At 40.1% G+C, this 18,269-nt stretch overlaps 1 protein-coding gene across 3 annotated transcripts; it reads right to left on the reverse strand.

The window, feature by feature from the left end:
- Positions 1 to 7,104: 7,104 nt before the first annotated feature.
- On the reverse strand, positions 7,105 to 17,928 carry LOC114552443 (rhomboid-related protein 4). Of its 3 annotated transcripts, none has more exons than XM_028573236.1 (8): positions 17,694 to 17,928; positions 14,278 to 14,442; positions 12,667 to 12,946; positions 11,144 to 11,276; positions 10,175 to 10,263; positions 9,720 to 9,785; positions 8,679 to 8,822; positions 7,105 to 8,560 (listed from the first exon to the last, which is right to left on the reverse strand). In XM_028573236.1, the coding sequence occupies exons 2-8, from the start codon at positions 14,428 to 14,430 to the stop codon at positions 8,454 to 8,456; spliced, it is 972 nt and encodes a 323-aa protein (XP_028429037.1). In that variant the 5' UTR covers positions 14,431 to 14,442; positions 17,694 to 17,928; the 3' UTR covers positions 7,105 to 8,453. The 3 variants fall into 3 exon arrangements, with proteins under 3 accessions (XP_028429037.1, XP_028429034.1, XP_028429035.1); XM_028573233.1 differs by lacking the exon at positions 17,694 to 17,928 and adding an exon at positions 16,578 to 16,907; XM_028573234.1 differs by lacking the exon at positions 17,694 to 17,928 and adding an exon at positions 16,574 to 16,907.
- Between the last annotated feature and the right edge of the window lie 341 nt (positions 17,929 to 18,269).

The raw sequence follows: 18,269 nt of genomic DNA on the forward strand, positions 1-18,269 counted from the left end.
GAGTTCCCCCAGCCTGCCTATGGTCCCCAATTGGCTTGAAATGGTGATAGGTGTAAACCGAGCCCTGGGTATCCTGCTCTGCCTTTGAGAAAATGAAAGCTCAGATGAGCTGTTCTGGAATCTTGCTTGTTATGAGGTCATAACAAGCGAGGTTACCTTCCCTTTCTCTGCTTTGAGAATTTGGCCCACCCATGAGAGAGAGACAGAGACATCATGGCTTTCAAACAAGCAAAGTGGCAGTTGGTCAAGGCCACACCCCCACCCTCCACCTTGCCCCGCCCTCTCTCCTCCTCAATAGCTACAGACACAGAAATGGAATGTTCTGAGGAAAGCTCATTGTGGGACTGGCTCTAGTGGCTGTAATTCTGCACCAAGGCTGAATTTTGGGAAAGAGACTTCAGATACAGTATTAGGGGACCAATAAGGTCTATATAAAAGCATCCAAAGAGCACCATGTCATGGGACCTTTAAAATTATACATGAGTACATCCACTGCTGCATCTTATATACTGTGAAATCAAATATTAGTTATATCATTTAAGCCCTGCCCCTGTATGTCAAATAACTCAATGATCTTAAAATCCATTTTATTAGGACAAATATATGTTCACTCTTTTTTGGCGTGGGATGGTTCAGGTCACTGCAGTAATCTGTGTAGATTTATAGATAGTGGAGCAATAATCACGTTGGTGGTGGTAAAGGTATATTGTTAAACTGATGTGGTAAAACACTTTACAGTACTTTCTTTCACAGCATTAAAATTTGCGAGTTTGTTCAGAAATGGGTGACCCAGATAGCTGGGATGAATCAAGGAACTCTGTAGCTTACTGAGAGACATGCCAACTCTGATCTACAGGCAACCGCAACCCAGGAGGAAAGAGACAGTCTGAAAGTGTGTGTGAGAGAGAAAGACTGAGTGAAAGAGCGGTATAGTGAGATCAAAACCAGTGCTAGATTGTTTGAGACGAATCAAGAGACAAACAGAAAGAAACATCAAGGGAGAAGAAGAGAGAGATGCACACAAGGAGGCAGAGATAGAGAGAGAAATAGAAACAAGAGTTTTAAGAAAGGCAGGAGGACAGTGCAGACACTGGGGAGGAATCAAAATTCAAAGGGCAAAAAAATTCCTAAAGCAGTAGAGAGAGACAGGCTGAGGTGCAGGAGAGAACAAAAGAGAGAAATGTAAGAGGGAGAGATTGTGTGACAGCAGCACAGAAGACAACCGGGTACAGAAGAAGTGTAAGAGTAGACTTGACTTGATTTCTGTTGAAGGGGTGAATGTGATAGTCTCAAGTACTCTTGTCAACCCCTCAACTTGCTGTAGAGGAGCTATAGTAAAGTGGCAGACAGTTCATGATTAAAGTCAGAAAGCTATGCTTTTGAGATGCCAGAAAGATAACTTGGTTTCCGCTTTAATGTGATGACAAACATTTAGGTCTTCATCAATTATTATGCCAAGGTTCTTGACTTTGGTACTCGTTTTTAGTCCTCTAGAGTCAAGGTAAGTACTAGTGCCAGTCTGAATTATTTCAGTATTATCTTCATTTAGTTGGAGGAAATTTTGTTGTATCCACTTTTTTACTTTCTCCAGACAAAGACATAGAGAGTATATAGGAGCATAGTCATTTGATGAGAGTGCAAGCTAAATCTGGGTATCGTCCGCATAGCTATGATAAGAGATCTTATGGTGTTGCAGAGTATGACAAAGAGGAAGCATATAAAGATTGAACAGAAGGGGCCCAAGAACAGATCCTTGTGGATCTCCATATGTCATGGTCGTTTTCTCAGATTCGAGATTGCCCATCCTTACTACATATAAACCATCTAAGTATGGCCGGAACCACCTGAGGAGAGTTCCTGAGAGCCCAACCCAGTTTTCTAATCCATCCAGGAGGATTGTGTGATCGACAGTGTCAAAAGCTGCAGTAAGATCTAATAACACCAGGACTGTCAAACTACCAGCATCATTATTGAAGCAAATGCCGTTTAAAATCTTTATGAGAGCAGTTTCTGTGCTGTTTACAGAAACCACATTGATTGCTATTGAGGATGTCATTTTTTCCAGGAACTAATTGATTTGATTCAAAGCAACTTTCTCAATAATTTTGCTTACGAAGGGTAGATTCAAGATAGGCCTGTAGTTGTGAAGTACGCAGGCATCGAGATTTCTCTATTTCAGAAGGGGTCTAATAATTGCAGTTTTCAGCGATGCAGGGAAACTGCCTGTGAGTAACGAGCCCTTTACAATAAGCAAAAAATCCATTGCAAACAAGCTAAAAACCTTTATAAAGAAACTAGCAGGCATGATGTCTAGAGAGCACTGGGATGGCTTAAGAACCTGCATGATTTCTGCGAGTGTTTTGTCATTAATAGCAAATTCTGACAGAGACCATTCCTTTGAATTGGGGAAACTCCTTACATTGTTTAGTTGAGACAAAGTCAGGGCATGACTGCATGGGGGGGATTAGTTAACCTATCAACAGTGGCAAATAATACACATGCATTATTAATATTATTATTTCTCATTATATTATTATGCGTAGCACAGTGCTGTGCTGACAGAGTTTATCTTTGTAGATCTCATGGTCAATCTGTGTGTTCATTTTTCTCCATCTTCGTTCTGCCTTCCTGCATTCTTTCTTCCGATTAGCTACTGTCAGTGCATTTCTCCATGGGGCTTTCTGTTTACCAGACCTTATTTTAGTCGTAACAGGTGCTATGACATCAAGTACCCCGAGTATTTCGGAATTAAACTGTGAGATGATCTTCTACAGACCCTGCTGCTGTAATCAATTTATTAGATACCAATTCCATGAAAGTAAGACTGGTGTTGTCAGTAATATAGCTTTTTTTGACCGATTTAGATCATGTGTGAATCACAGGAGAAACTACTGCATCAAAGAAAATGCAGTAGTGGTCAGACAGAGATAGATCCCTAACATTAATACCAGCAATGCTAAGACCCTTACTAAGCACCAAATCCAATGTATGGCCTTTCGTGTGAGTAGGGCCATTTACATGCTGTGACAGCTCAAAAGTATCAAACAGGACACAAAGATCTTTAGCAGCATTATCATTAAGATTGTCAATATGAATATTAAAGTCACCAGTTAAGATAAAAGAATTAAAATCAGTACATATAGTCAACAGCATTTCAGAAAAATAATCACTGAAGCTTGTACAGTATTTTGGGGGCCTGTATAAGGTAACTAATAAAACGCTTGGTGAGGTTTTCACCACAGTACACAAATATCATCTGCCGACTCTAGAGACATTTAAAATGTTGAAATTTGGGGGTGATGCTTCAATAAGGACTGTAGCGCTGCAGCTATTATCTAACCACGTCTCCGTAAGAAGCATACAATCTAGGTGGTAAAAAAGTAATAAAGTCATTAATTCAAAATGACTTGTTAGACAAAGAGCGGACCTTCAAAACAGCCAATTTTAAGAGCAAAACCAGAATTGCTTGAAACAATATGAAGTTTGGAAGTAATTGGGTGCAGATTGGATACATTAGCTTTGTTAGGAAGGGAGAGAGGGACTTTGTATGGTCTGTTATTGATTATAACTGGAATGATAGAGCGGCTCTGTGGGCTAGCAGAGTTATTTGAGCAGCAGGGGGAACTGTTGGAACTAACAGGTGGCAAAGAATGGACATCAGCGACCGATGAACAGTTCAAAGCCATTTTATTTCAGGGGTGTTTTCGGTCAGTCACTAGCACATATTTTAGCCCACCTACATTTCTCTTTCTGAAATAAAGCTCCGTCATAGTGCGTTTGTTTTACCAGTGACTTCATTGTCACCATGTTGGAAGGATGACCTTCTAATCAAACATTGTAACCTTAACAGTACAGCTCTCAATACCAAAAATAAATACCTTTTATGCTCTTTAACAGCCGTTTATCATCAAATATGCTCCGTGATCATAGGGGGAGCTCATTAGGTTGGTGATTAAAAAGGAGGGTGACGAGGAAGAGTTGGGTGCATGTGACAAGAGGGGCCTGCAGGGGGAGCTCTTGAGGAAAACAGATAGAGATATAGGTTGATCTGTAGAAGAAGAAGAGCTTGACTGGGGCATGGGCTATGGGCATGGGACGTGTGGATATAGGAGAGTGTGACTGGGAGGTGCTTGTGCATGTGTTTACGAAATGTAAACAGTCAATCATAAGTCTGTGTCTGAAATGAACTCAACGCAAAGTTCAGTTCAATATAGAAAAGTTTCAAAACCACTTCTGCATATTAAATACATATTGTATATAACAAAACGGGGGGGAGGGGGGATAAAATGAAGAGCAAATGATATTACGATAAATGAAAAGACATGGGTAGAAATATGAGTTTATACATTATATCTGATCATTGGCCTAATTTACAGGGGGGATGGGGGATACAACCCCCCCCCAATAATTTCCAAAGTTGTTGTTGCGTTTTCAATGTTTTTGTCGCTTTTCCCGACATTTTTGCTGCTTCTTTTGACGTTTATCATGCTTTTTCCTGACATTTTTCACCTTTTGAAGGTTTTTGTCAATTTTTTTTTTTTTTTTTTTTTTTTTATGTTTTTGTCTCTTTTCTCAATACATGCAGACATGTCCCGGAACCTCCCTACATAGTTGGAGGTCTCACCCCCGGGAGTTAGATGAGATGTATCTGACAGACTGATGGCAGATGAGTTTAGGCTTTCTTGTTTGTTTTCATGTTCACTAACTTCAAGCCACAACAATTGAATTCCCCCTTGGTTCCCTGTTAAGATATGTGATGTTTTGCACATCCTCCGATGACAGATTAGGTTGATAACATTGTTTACGGACCCCCTAAAAACAGCATATCACTGCACAAAAACTTTTTATAAATAGCTGTAAATAACTGCATATTTGTTGCATTGACATCTTAAGCAACCAAATGATGGTTATTGCTACTGTCTGTAATGCAAAATATGGTTTATAGTTATAACCTTGAGGCACCTAGATATTAAGGACACGTAATAAAATATAAAATTAACATTTTACTTGGTCAGCATTTTTTCTCTGGACCTTCATCAAGGACATGAAATGCAAACGTAGGACTCGCAGCAGACTGAATTTAAGAATAGTTCCCATTACGTGAAAACATAAGACACCCAAGAAATAAAAACGACTCTCTACACAGCCGTGATACAAAGTCTCACAGGGTGTATACTTACGGTATTTTGGCAAGTTGTGCTGACGATGGTCCAAAAAGTGAGCGTTTCTGTCACTTTTTGCATGTGGAATAAATTGATTATTTTTGCATCTTAAAGCGTAACTCTTGCCAAAATGCAACCTTGGGTCTTTTTGTGAATATACCAGAGTCAAACTTTCGTTTAAAAGCATATTTAGGACAGAAGAGTGACTTTTAAGATTTACCGTAGTCACGTTTTTCGGTCAAACGGCCTTTTGAATGGGAGTGCTAGGGGCACTTTTATGTTAGCAGTTGTTCTTTACGCTATCCGCCATTTTCCCAGTTAAAAATATGCAATCTCCGAATGTGAATGAACGGACTCCTCCCTCAACTATTTTTGACTGGCTCGATGGACGGCGACCGGAAGAACAACAGCTACAGTGAAATGCTCAAAACCTTTTAATAAACTCTGGGTACACAAAAAATGTTCTCAATGCTTTCGTTAAGGTGTGTAGCCCCTGGTGATACTTCGAGCAAAGTTTCATGTTGTGTCGAGCCTTCTCAATGTTTTAAAAATAGCTATTTTGAGGCTAGCATAAAAGTGCTTCTACCACTCCCATTCAAAAGTTCATTTGACCGAAAAACGAGAATACGGTAAATCTTAAAAGTGACGCTTCCGTCCTAAATATGCTTTTAAACGAGAGCCTTTTAAGAGCCTCTTCCATTTTTTTTGTCAGCGTGCAGACAATGTTAATGGACTGATTAAATTTGGCTATATGACACGGTTAAAAAGCCTGGTCTCTAGAGTGCAAACCCTTTCAAAATTCTTTGACTTCAGACATATTTTGCTTGATTAGACCTTGGCTAAAAACTGTGTTTTTGACCGACAACTCCCGTTGAACAGAGCTCTAATCAACGAGAACGACTGAAGACACTGGCGTGGGTGTGCAGGGCCTTTGATAGCAAAACAGGAAGTTCCATTAAGTTTTACTATGGGGCAGGGAAGAACAGAGAGAGTGGAGAACAAAGTCAGTGGGATAATTATAAGTGAGCGTGAGGGTGGGTTCGGAGTGGTGGGGGATTTCATGAGATTATCCTATAAATAGTGTGGCAAGTTTCTTTAGTCATCAACGCCAGCATGTAACTCTGGCACAAGAGTGATAAAACTGTTCTAAAATGTTGCCCTGGGCTAATACCTCTGCACAAGTTAATACCATTCTCCACGAGACGTTATGAGCTGCTTGGATTTCAGTATGATGAAGTTAATCACTGCACTGTGGGGAGAAAGAAAAAAAAAAAAAAAAAAAAACTCTTGCTCCGTCTTTTACCAAAAGCTTGTTTCATTTATGCAAGGATACATTTATCGGTCCTCTGGGAGCCTATTGTTATCTCGGCTGGCTTTGGCAGATTCAAAGACAAATTGACCGTCACATTGGCTTGAGCGGAGGCTGTTTTTTCCACCAAGGGATCAGAGTGGGTATGCAGCACATGGCAGCGGGTTGGCACGCCTCTAAGCTTAGTCACAGAGCCGAGGGGTGTTTTCGGTCAATCACTAGCACATATTTTAGCCCACCTACATTTCTCTTTCTGAAATAAAGCTCCGTCATAGTGCGTTTGTTTTACCAGTGACTTCATTGTCACCATGTTGGAAGGATGACCTTCTAATCAAACATTGCAACCTTAACAGTACAGCTCTCTATACAAAAAAAATAAATACCTTTTATGCTCTTTAACAGGGGGAAACAATAACTTTCAGTCTTACAGTTTTTATTTTTCTGCAGTGGTTCATGATCACTCACAGATCTCCAGCAGTTCAAAATAGAATTCAGTTTAGACCGTAGCAGTGTGTTTGCCCAGGAAAAGGAAGGCAGAGTAGCCAAAAACTCCACTCCAGTAAAAGTAGTTACTTGATTAAAGGTTAGTACTCAAGTAGAAGTTAGTGAGAGAAAAAAAAATATTGGTACACCTGTCTTTTTCCCCACTTTTATTTCATGTGGCCTTGACTGACATCGTTTCCCTATAGCTGGTCTTCCCATGTAAATATTACATATATGTTTAGTGCAAACAGCACCTTTTACAGAACAATGTGTATATAGTTTAGTTAGTCTGATCAGTGAACTGCTGAACTACCCAAACAAACACAAAGAACCAATCAGTCGACTGCATTAACAGGCGCGGTGTGATGCGAGATGACGAACTGTGACACAACTTTCCTGACATGTACAAGAAAACAGAAAAAAAAAAAAAAGACATAAAACAAACATGACAAGAAACACCTTTAATGTGCACCCATGCTCAGTGGCAGTACCTACCGTGCGGTGTATGTCATCCCTATCCCCATCCTGTCATCCCCTCCATCATTCTTCAGCCTCCCCCATTCATGTTCTTTCAGGGCCCTGTGCTCCACTCAGCTTCCATGCTCCCCTTGGCAGCATGCAAAACTAAACTACGCCAACTGTCAAATCTGTCCGATTCAAAAAACAGTTATACATGTGATATTGGGGTATTTATAAATAAAATTGGCTTGACGTCGAGCCTGGATATTTAACACGCAACCTTTTCACCCCTTTTTCCTACTTGAGATGACACGTCAGTGACTGGGACGTACAGTTCGATCCTATCTACTGCAGCATGATTTCAGACCCACGTGTGCTGATGGCTCGCTGGGTTTCCAGGCTCCAATTTAAGTTGTCCTACTTCCCATCATGCCTCAGGGCTTTAGGGGAATCAAAGCCAGCAATGTACTTCTTCGACGCTGCTTTTGTAACTTTGCTTAAAGCCAGTGTCGCTCTTGAGTGGTGACTTTTTAGAAAGTTTAAAGTAGTATGGTGGTAAGGTTGTTAAAAAAATAAAAATAAAGTCACTTTATGCTTTTCTTAAAAAAATAAATGTATTGAGACATGAGGAAAGTAATACTGCCCATTACATGTTTGGTGGTCATTAATAATTCAGCCATAACAAACAACTTTAAGGCATTTGATATGATGTCCAATATCGGTTTCCTAACTGTAAGTGGTGTAGCAACATGAGAAACATCACATATACCCCTTAACTTTTCTCTAGATTCCCCAATCGGAAGCTCACACATTCACGAGTAATTCACATTAAAGTAGCTTTCTATAGCTAGCATTAACTCTTTGGTAAAGACTCATGTAAAGAGGCACAAAGGACCACACAGGTAAAGAGCTGTTAAAAGTGCCAGTCTGTGTGGTTGGACCTTCTCATTCAGGGTGCTCTTCCTCAGCCTGGGAAGCAGAGTTTGGACCAGGAGTCAGTAGGGAACTCCTCTTCCGTCCTTTCACCTACACCTTTTTCTTCAGCTGTCAAACCTCCTCAGTCTCCTTAACCGGATCTCCTCCGCTCTCGCCTCCTCGGAGAGATGGAAACCATAGGGAGGAGGAGCTCCACTCTGGCTGGTTCGGTCTACAAAACATTATAATTTTATTAACTTTAGTTGACTCTTCTCTAGATTGGCTGTTAAATTGGCAAATGTTATAGAATTTAAACATGTCTATCCACCCCCAATAACTTCTTCCTTTACCTCTGTCATTCAGACTGTTTCTGATGGCCGCCTCTAACTGCTCTTGCTCCGTCAGTCCGCCTGTAGAAGAGGATCCATAACTTGTTGTGTAATCTGGTGGATGCTGATGGTTTCCTGAGTTTCCTCCACTAGTGCCACTGTAGCCTGCAGACACACCCACCCACACATGGCATAACTATTTTAATTTAAAAGGTCCCACATCATGCTCATTTTCATGTTCATACATGTATTTGGGGTTTCAGTACATGTATCCACCTTCTGTCTGAAATGATCCGTTTTAGCGCCTGTCTCTTTAAACCCAACTCCTAAAAAAGCTCAGTCTGCTCTGATTTTCAGCATTTCCGGGTCTTTCGTAACTGTGCTCTGTAAGTCTCTGCGCATAGCAGCCGGGGAATGACTGTAACAGTACAGTAGAGACACTTTCTACCTATACATAGTGTGGTCACAATCTTACAGAAGTCCTAACGGGTCATTTAAAAAAGGCACAGTTTCTGACTACTGTCTGTGTGCATTTCTCAGTGGATTGAGTGTTTTGATACTTTCACAGTATTTATATAGCACCTTTTAATAAAAAAACATGTTAAAAAGGTTAAGGCTGCTGTATTTTAATATTCCTCTTATTGTCAACAGATCAAAATCAACACTGTGTGAGTCAGTCTCACAATAATTTTCGACTTCCCTATCCTGTCTGTGGCACTCTGTTGGTTCATACAGAAGATGTTCATCTTTAAAAACAGGTCACCTATATATAGTTTTTTTTTTTTTTTTTTTTTTTTTAAACTATACATTTCCTAAAAGAGCCAGGCAGTGTATTCGGGCCTCTAAAGGACTCAGCTGGTGTTCCACACTGTGTGTAGTCTGAAGTTTTTCTAGCAATGTCTCTCATCAGGTCACAGACAACACTGTACATTCCCCTGCATTCATCATTCCATTTAAACTAACCCGGTACAATACAATCAAAGTCCTGTGTTGCAGCTAAACAACTTCAAATTCTGTAAAAGCCTATGTATATACAAGAACCTTTCTTGAATGCTTTGGTACCTGAAGTGCCTGAAGAGTTGTAGTACATACTGGGCTGGAAGTTATATCCGTTCGATGTCACTAACCCTGGTGAAAATACAGACAAACAAACAAACATCAAGCATTTGATGGATGGATTAATAGTGAGACACACAGATCTGCACACGGACTCAAAACCATCGCCAGTGAATCGTTTTATCATTTACCCATGCATTATGTCACTAAACCTGTATTGACAGATGCTGAAAATGAGGGCTGCCATAAGGCTATATGACCTAAATCACATCTAAATATCACTTTAGGCTTGAAGAGCAATCATTTTTCAGTGAAACCTGCATCTTTAGACTCTTAAAAATCATACAGTGGGCTTTTTAACAGGTTACAAGGGCCTACGGTTATAGAAACGCAGTCAGCACATACACAAGTATAAACAAGGCCTCAAAAAAAGCAACACACACGCACACATAAATTCAGACCTGCACATTTCTTCATGACGGCCTTCAGTGGTCCAGCAGTGTAGAGCAGACCCACCAGGATACCTGCCAGGTGACCAATCAAAGAAGACCTGAAGAAGCAGAGCACAGGTAAACGCCTAACTAATGAAACGCTGCCATCTGATGGACACTTCCATTCATAGCATCTGGGACATGTAACGGTAACAACTTTACCAAATGACAACTGTGTCTAACAGAGTGCCACATACTTTTGACTTTATTTTACTCTATATAGAGATGTACTTTAACATGTGTGAACTTGTCTTTTAAGCATGGGTCATCCCAATGAAAAACAGAAGCAAACAATGGCAGCTACAAGCACCAAGAGTGTTGCAGCACTGGCATCTCTCCAGTATATCCAGCTAATGAATCCTGGGGCACCTTCAATCTGAAAATGTTGTGCATGGTTTTGCTACGGTTTCTGGGTAGAACGATAAATCTCAGTTCTCTTATTTGATAGTTCCTTGGTCGAACCGGAAGTTGTTCTGGCCCTCCTTCGAGAGGGCCGTCTCAAAGCTCTTATTCCTGCCCAGAGGAGTGAGGGGGGATCTCCGAGGAGCTATGAGCGAGGATACACGACAGCAGCCTTCCCGGAAGCCAACTCCGGCCATACAGCTGACGAATTCAAATTTCGTTTCAGAGGAAAGGACGTCTCATCCATCTAAAAAACACATTTCCTCGTTTCCTCTCTCTCCTCGCATGATTTCCTCCGTCTCTCAAGCAACAGGAGGAACTGGGGATGCAATTTAAAAGAACTGAGATTCTGCCGACATGTTTCCTCGAAACTTTGTGCAACGTGGGTGTGTCAGAGGCGCTACCCAATCAGCAGCGACGTGTATGAACTCCGTCATATTAAGAAGGCAGCGAGCTTGTGTAACAAATAAACGATTTTCTACGTTTTGTCGGGGCTGAGCACGAAATTGGTGTACAGATTTCTGATCGGTAACTCACCCAGGTGATGTAATGTGGATCAGCACTAGCTCCACCCAGCTGACATAGCGATTAGACACAGGGAACCCCATCACATAGGTGACACCTCCAGGGTGGTAATGGTTACTGAGCACCTTCAGAGCGAACAGGACACCTAGAAACACAGTCATGTTAGCAACCAGTGATTAACGCGGGGGGGGGGGATTTGGAAATGTCACCATCGTGGTACTACAGCAGCCGGTCGTATGGTGGGAGGAAATACAACATATTAGTTGATATAATGCAATGTAATATCGCTTTGCTACACCTTCACAGAAGAAAAAGCAGAATAAGCTATACAAATGTTAAAAAACACACGGATGCATAACAAAACGAAAAGTCATTAAACACCACCGTGAAAGAAAACTATTGATAAATAAGTTTTTTTGAGCTTGTTATCCATTATTTTCTATCAATTACCTACACATTTGTCATGTATTTTTTGGAAAATGTTGTCCTGTATTAGTTAGTAGAGTCTTCATGGGTTAAAGTGCTCATATTATGCTTTGGCTTTTCCCAAACTGCTCCAAACAGCTCTATTGTAGTCCAGCCTTTACTTCTGTAACGAACGTGGTCACTTTGTAACACACGTTATAATGCTCGCCTAGCTGCTAGCGTGGCACGCCCTCATACTCTGCTTCTGACTGGTAAGTAGTACTTACTGCGCATGTGCGACTCCCAACGAGGTTTGGGTTGTGTGAGCAAAGTGAGATGTCTCACTCTGTAGCTAAAACAGAGAGCTCAACACACAGGGTAAAAAAGAAGAGCTGCAGCAATGTGTAGTGCAACAAATATATGGCGTTTTCTGAAAATTAAACCATGTAAACCTATTCTGATATAACCTCTAAATACAATTAGGAACCTGAAAATGAGCATAATATGGGCATTTTAACACAGTTCCTAGTAACAGAGACAGGACAGCGTTTTTAAAACCCTAAACCTGAATTTATGTGGCTTTACTTTCAGGAAAAGGGGTATTTTTTCAAAATGTTCCATGTGGTATCAGCAGACAAAAAAAAAAAAAAAAAAAAAAAAGTACATCTTTTATACAAAAGATACTGTAGCTCGTTGGGTTAGCCTGTGCTTAGTCTCACATTGCCAGACCTCCCTCCACAGCACTGCAAAGGAGGGTCTGGTTAGTCCACACAGCATTCTGTGATTGGAGAAAAATGTGCTCTGGTTTATTGGCATTTCTTTAAACCAACCACAATCGTCTTAGCCACGGTGCCTCTGCTAAATAGCCTCGGAAGGAACATGTGTACGTTTAAAGGTTGTTTTAGTCGTGCAACAGAAAACTGAAAATTGAACTGATAGTCTAGCTGGCTTTCTGGATTTACCCTGCAGAGATCTGAGGAGCAGTTAACCGTAGTCCTCACAAATCCAACGGAGTTTAAAATGCCAACACAAAGAAAGTGGAATGTAACGGACATGCGGTGGAATTTCCGGTGCCACCTGAACAATCCTGGAAATGAAACGCTGCCGATATGGACTAGTCTGTACTGTACCTGAGAAGCCAACAGCACAGGCCATGCTGTAGGACTGGTCCTGGGTGAGCTCTGTTAAACCTGCCTCCAACAGCAGATAGACCACTCCGGTGAGCAGAGAGAAGACTGACAGCAGGTAGAGGAACCAGCGGCCGCCCAGCTGGCGCTCCAGCTTGGTACCTTTCCAGAGGAAGGACACCATGTTGAAGTAGAGATGCCAATCATCGACATGGTGCAGCGGCGCCAGCAGAAGGCGGCGCCAGTCTTTTAACCAGTATGCCTGCTGGACGCTCACGCAGGCCTAAGGATGGGATAGATTAGTAGTATTCATGTTAGTACTAATAATATCTACTTTATACAGTACAAGGAAATGGTGTTTGTCATCCCTGCAACTGTGACAGAAAGAAAAACGTTTATAATTTTATTTTGACCGGTAAAAGTATCAGATTTAATATGATATAAACCAAAGATAAGCAGCAAATTGTCATGTTAAATACGTTGAAAGTAGGGCTGCACAATACGAGGAAAATATGCGATAACGTTAAATATCACAAGAACGATACTACTAAAAAAAAAAAACGATATTAAAGTGTACTCAGTTCTGCTGCTTTCACTATTTCTGCTAAAAAAGGAGAGAGAGAGAGAGATGCAGAAAAGGGCCGCAGGTTGGAGTCAAACCCGCGGCTGCTGCATCGAGGACTAAACCGCTATATATATATATATATATATATATATATATATATATATATATATATATATATATATATATATATATATATATATATATATATATATATATATATATATATATATGCCTCTACCAGGTGAGCTACCCAGGTGCCCTTTTCCAACATTGTTTTATTGAACAAATATTTGATAATATTTATTTTATATATTAAAATTGAATTGAAGAAAAAAAGACATCACTAAAAAAAGAATGACTAAATGAATAATATTTTATTTCAACTGACACAAAAAAATCTCTGAGTGCCTTTCGTGTAAGTTTATTTCGCCAGTTGATATTGCGATGACAATTTAAAAAGAAAACTATATATTGTGCAGCCCTTGTTGGAAGTAGGGCTGTAACAATTCCAAAAAGTTACTGTACAATGAATTGTCTCAGAAACAATGGTGATTAACAATATAATGGTGTCTTTCAGTCAAATTCAAAAATATTAATTTATTTATTATTTTCATGTTTCGAATGCATTCCAGGACATATCTTTTGGTTATATGTGACCCAGATAATATTATAACACAAATACACAGCCCATGACGTAAACCACACCTCTTTATTATCATACTTTTTTTTTCTAACTGTACCCCCCTTGTCATTTGTGTTGCTATGAACGTTTACAGGGTCAATAATCACTTATAAAATTACAATTTGGCATATCTAAACAAAATCAAGAACTACCATCAACAGTCATACACCTTAGGACCTTAGCTAATGTTAGCAATTAATTATGGTTAAACAAAGAAGCCGCAATTATAAATAAAAACTGACAATTAGACAATTATGTAATAATTGTTACAGGCCGAGTTGGAAGCTGTGTTTATATTATTATTATTATTATTATTGTGTTAATAATAGACGGTGTCTCTATTATTAGTGCTGTTTTGGTGCATTACCTGCATGAGTGGAGCTGCAGGGAACAGGTAAAGGTACACGTTGAGTCCCAGGACAGCCAGGGTGACTGGGGGGATGTTGTCTAGACCCATCTGGAACAGCTGGGAGGCCAGGAGCATCAAGCCCAGATGGGATCCCCTCGGTCGGTTCCGCATACTGAAGAGAGCCTGGGAAGAGAAAACTGTGAGATTATTGGAGTCATTTCTGCTTCACCAAAAAAAATGTAAGATCAAATCAGGGCAAACCTTTAAAAAAGCATCTTTAAGCCTCTGAACAGCCACACAGGTGTTTTCAGTTATTCTGGCTAGTTACTCTTGTCAGGTTGAAAGTGGGCCGGAGCTTTGATGGGAACTTATTAGGTCACAAATTCTTTCTACCAATAAGGATGACAGAGGTGTCATTTGTCCTGCCCTAACAGGGGCAACACCACTAACAGTGGACTCAGGAATATGTCAATCACTCCCCCACAGTCCTGGAAAAGGTCCAATCAGCCACATTACCTATAAACACCGGTGTGGGTGTTCAGGGCCTTTAAACGCCATTTGTTTTCTTTGAGTTCAAACTGTATTTTGTAGTTTCTTCTTCTTGGCTTTATATTACTTTCTTTTCTGTCCCTCTCTCTTTTCCTTCTTCTGAAAGAAGAATTTCGTGTTTACTTTACCTTTAATTCAATTTTGTTTTCAGATGTGAAATAATTACACTACTGGTCAAAAGTTTGGGTTTACTTACAAATTTCCATTCCACTCCATATATCAGATTATTAAACAGAATGTGCCTTTGCTGATAATGGGCAATGTAGATATTGCATTAAAGATCAGCCACTTCTTTCTACAATAGTCGGAGAACCCTTTTGCAATTATGTAAGCACAAAAATGTAATCTGAAAACTGCTGCCCTAGTTAAAAAAAACAATGCAACTGATCTCAGCTGGTATTCTGTCGGTAACGGAGTGGAATGGAAATTTCTAAGTGACCCCAACCTTTTGACTGGTTGTGTAAGTGTGACAAATGCACAAAAAGATTTAGAAATCAGGAAGGGGGCGGGCAAATCCTTTTTCACAACACTGTATATGGGGCGAGCAGAGCACACAAATTGTCCCCTTACATTGTTCTTTAAAAAGGAACACGCCGACTTATTGGGAATTTAGCTTATTCACCGTAACCCCCAGAGTTAGACAAGTCCATACATACCCTTCTCATCTCAGTGCGTGCTGTAATGCTGTATGACGCTGCCAGCGGCAGCAGCCCATCGCATAAAATGCAGGTAACTGGTTCCAGCAATCCTACTGCTCCGAATTGTGACAAAAGTGACAAAATAACGCCAACATGTTCCTATTTACATGTTGTGATTTATAGAGTTACAGCGTGTACAACAAACAACGTAACATGAGACACAGCCATCTTCTAACCGTATACAAACTGGGAACTATCTCAGACAGGCTTGCTGCAAAGCAAATCCCTCTGCCCAAGTAGCAGAATGAATATAGTTCGTTTACGGTTAGAAGATGGCTGTGTCTCATGTTACATTGTTTTTTGTACACGCTGTGACTCTACAAATCACAACATGTAAATAGGAACATATTGGCGTTATTTTGTCACTTATTCGGAGCAGTAGGATTACTGGAACCATTCACCTGTATGTTCTGTGCTGGGCTGATGCCGCTGGAGCCGTCAGACAGCCTTACAGAACGCACGGAGATGAGAAGGGTATGTATGGACTTGTTTTCATAGACTTTTGCTCCTGGCTAGTAGAACCCAAGAGGATTTTTTTTAAACATAGATTTATTATAAAAGGCAACAAGTAGAGCTTCTGCCTTCCCTTGTTTTACACATGTGCATTTTGACAAATAAAGGCACCGTGGCTGCGCTAAAGTGTCCTAACTGTTGGAATATGTACTGTCTGTGGAGCAGCTTCAGGGTTTCTCTCTAGACTAGATTACATCATTCTGTCTCAGAGCTATGCTGTTCAGATAAAGTCACATATTAACATCGAGCTGTACAACATTTACATGCAGTTTTACAAGGACTTAGCAAAGTATGATTAAACTCGGATATTATGCGACCCCAAACTTCGAGGTGGCTTTTTCTTTATATTTGGGTCTGTCTCAGGAAGGCACGAAGATTAGAAAGTATATCGTGGAGTTTTGACAAACTAAAGATCACTAGCTTCAGAGCAAAATGCTGTAAATTAGATCGACAGTCAATCCAACAAAAAGTGTGTTGTTCTGAGCAAAAACATCAACAGTTGATAATAACGAATCTAATCCCATCACAGACAGATTTATCCGCAGCAAACTTACTTACTGCGAGTTCAGTCGGTTGTCGGGAAGTCTGCACACCTCTTCCTCAGTGAGGCTTTGGCTAATGCTAATGCTAATGCTAAGGCTTACTTTAACATAGGCGTTTTAACCCCGTCAGTAACAGTTATTGCGAGTCCGCTTTAAATGGTTTAACGCTCACATGCGGATTCAACTGGACTTGTACAGCTACATCTTAGTCACACGTCAGTAGAGTGTTTCTTAATATTTCATCATTTCTATACTAGCTAGCTAGTTACTCCCATGGTTAGGCAAAAGTTTACATAGCGTTGGATCAGCTGTCACGTGACAATAACAATTCTACGTGACTGGCGCAGGCGCATTACGGAACTTCCTCTCGCCTTCTTTATTGAGGCTTTTTATTGCCGGATGGTAAACACTGGCTAACTCTTAACCCATAGATATATACACTTAACCATAGACAGTATTTACATATACATATACAGTCTATGCTCTTAACGCATCCATGGGCAAATACCGCCATATACATTATATGTATTATAATAATACAGCCGTGATTACCGCCAACTTGTATGGAGTGTGGTTAGGAAATGTGTTTGTGTTTAGGTTTAGCCACGGTGAAGTGCACCACCATTGAATCGGTGTACGAAGTATAATCATTCACTTTATTTAATAAGTATGCACACATCATTATTAGTGTGATTATTACAAAATAACAGTACCATATATATTATTAAAAACTATTAATACAAGTTTTTTTTAATAATAATTCTTGGTCTGAAGTTCATCATCTATCATGTCTGCTTTGATATAATGGAGATGAATTATGGCCTAATTCCATTAAAAATCGGGACTGTTTACTGCCATCCAGTGGTCACATCGAAGAACTGCATCAAGGTAAAACGTCAAGTTAGACCGTTAGACACGACATCGAAGTAGACACTTCCTGTCATTTCTTTCAAAATAAATGTAAGGGACAGTAGCAGTCAGCAATTAATTAAAAGAAAGGATCATAATATAGACATTTAGTATTATTTATAGCTTACATGTGACCACTCTCGGCTTCTTTTTAGGTATTTAAAGATTGACATTCAGTCAGCTTAAACAAAGTTAAGAGATAATTTGTACTTGTATCACTTACTGTGGGTTTACCAATATAAAAGAAGCGATGGTCTGCCTGAAGGGGTCAACCCTCCCGCTTTGCCTAAATAGTCTTTGGAATCAATTACGAACACGTGTGTTTTACCGCGTTCCCCAATAAATTATTCATGAACACAACTCTGACACGGATCACATTTCTCTTTTCAGAAACTTAAGCTTCAGTCGGACTCGGACGTAACAAATATGTTTACAACCGACTGCAGTAGTTCCGGTTTTATTCACGCCAAACAACAGTTTGTACAGTGCTGTTCATCTCTTCCCGCCTCCAATGATCAGGAGCCGGAGCTGGTGGAGAGGTTGTTGCTATAGTAACAGCAGTACGCAGGGCAGATATACAGGCGATGATGTTTCGTCAAGCCAGCGAGAATCAAATTGATTATTACCGGAAAAGCTGATGGTTTTCTCTTCAAAATAAAAGCAAAACATTGTTACATTAGCAATGAATAGGCCTACGTCATAAATACATGGCTAAATGAATAATAGCCTACATTAATACATAGGCTACCTAAATACATAAATGCACGGATGAATGAATGAATTAATTTATACACATTTT

This window comes from Perca flavescens, chromosome 3 (assembly GCF_004354835.1).
Source record: "Perca flavescens isolate YP-PL-M2 chromosome 3, PFLA_1.0, whole genome shotgun sequence".
NCBI lineage: Eukaryota > Metazoa > Chordata > Actinopteri > Perciformes > Percidae > Perca > Perca flavescens.

What these genes read in the sequence shown, in the direction of transcription:
- LOC114552443 (XM_028573236.1), bottom strand. Translation starts at nt 14,430, where the DNA reads ATGCGGAACCGACCGAGGGGATCCCATCTGGGCTTGATGCTCCTGGCC. An exon ending in CTGTGCTGTTGGCTTCTCAG is followed by an intron (nt 11,277 to 12,666) that starts GTACAGTACAGA and finishes CTGTGTTTCTAG; the next exon opens with GTGTCCTGTTCGCTCTGAAG. An exon ending in CAACTCTTCAGGCACTTCAG is followed by an intron (nt 8,823 to 9,719) that starts GTACCAAAGCAT and finishes GTGTGTCTGCAG; the next exon opens with GCTACAGTGGCACTAGTGGA.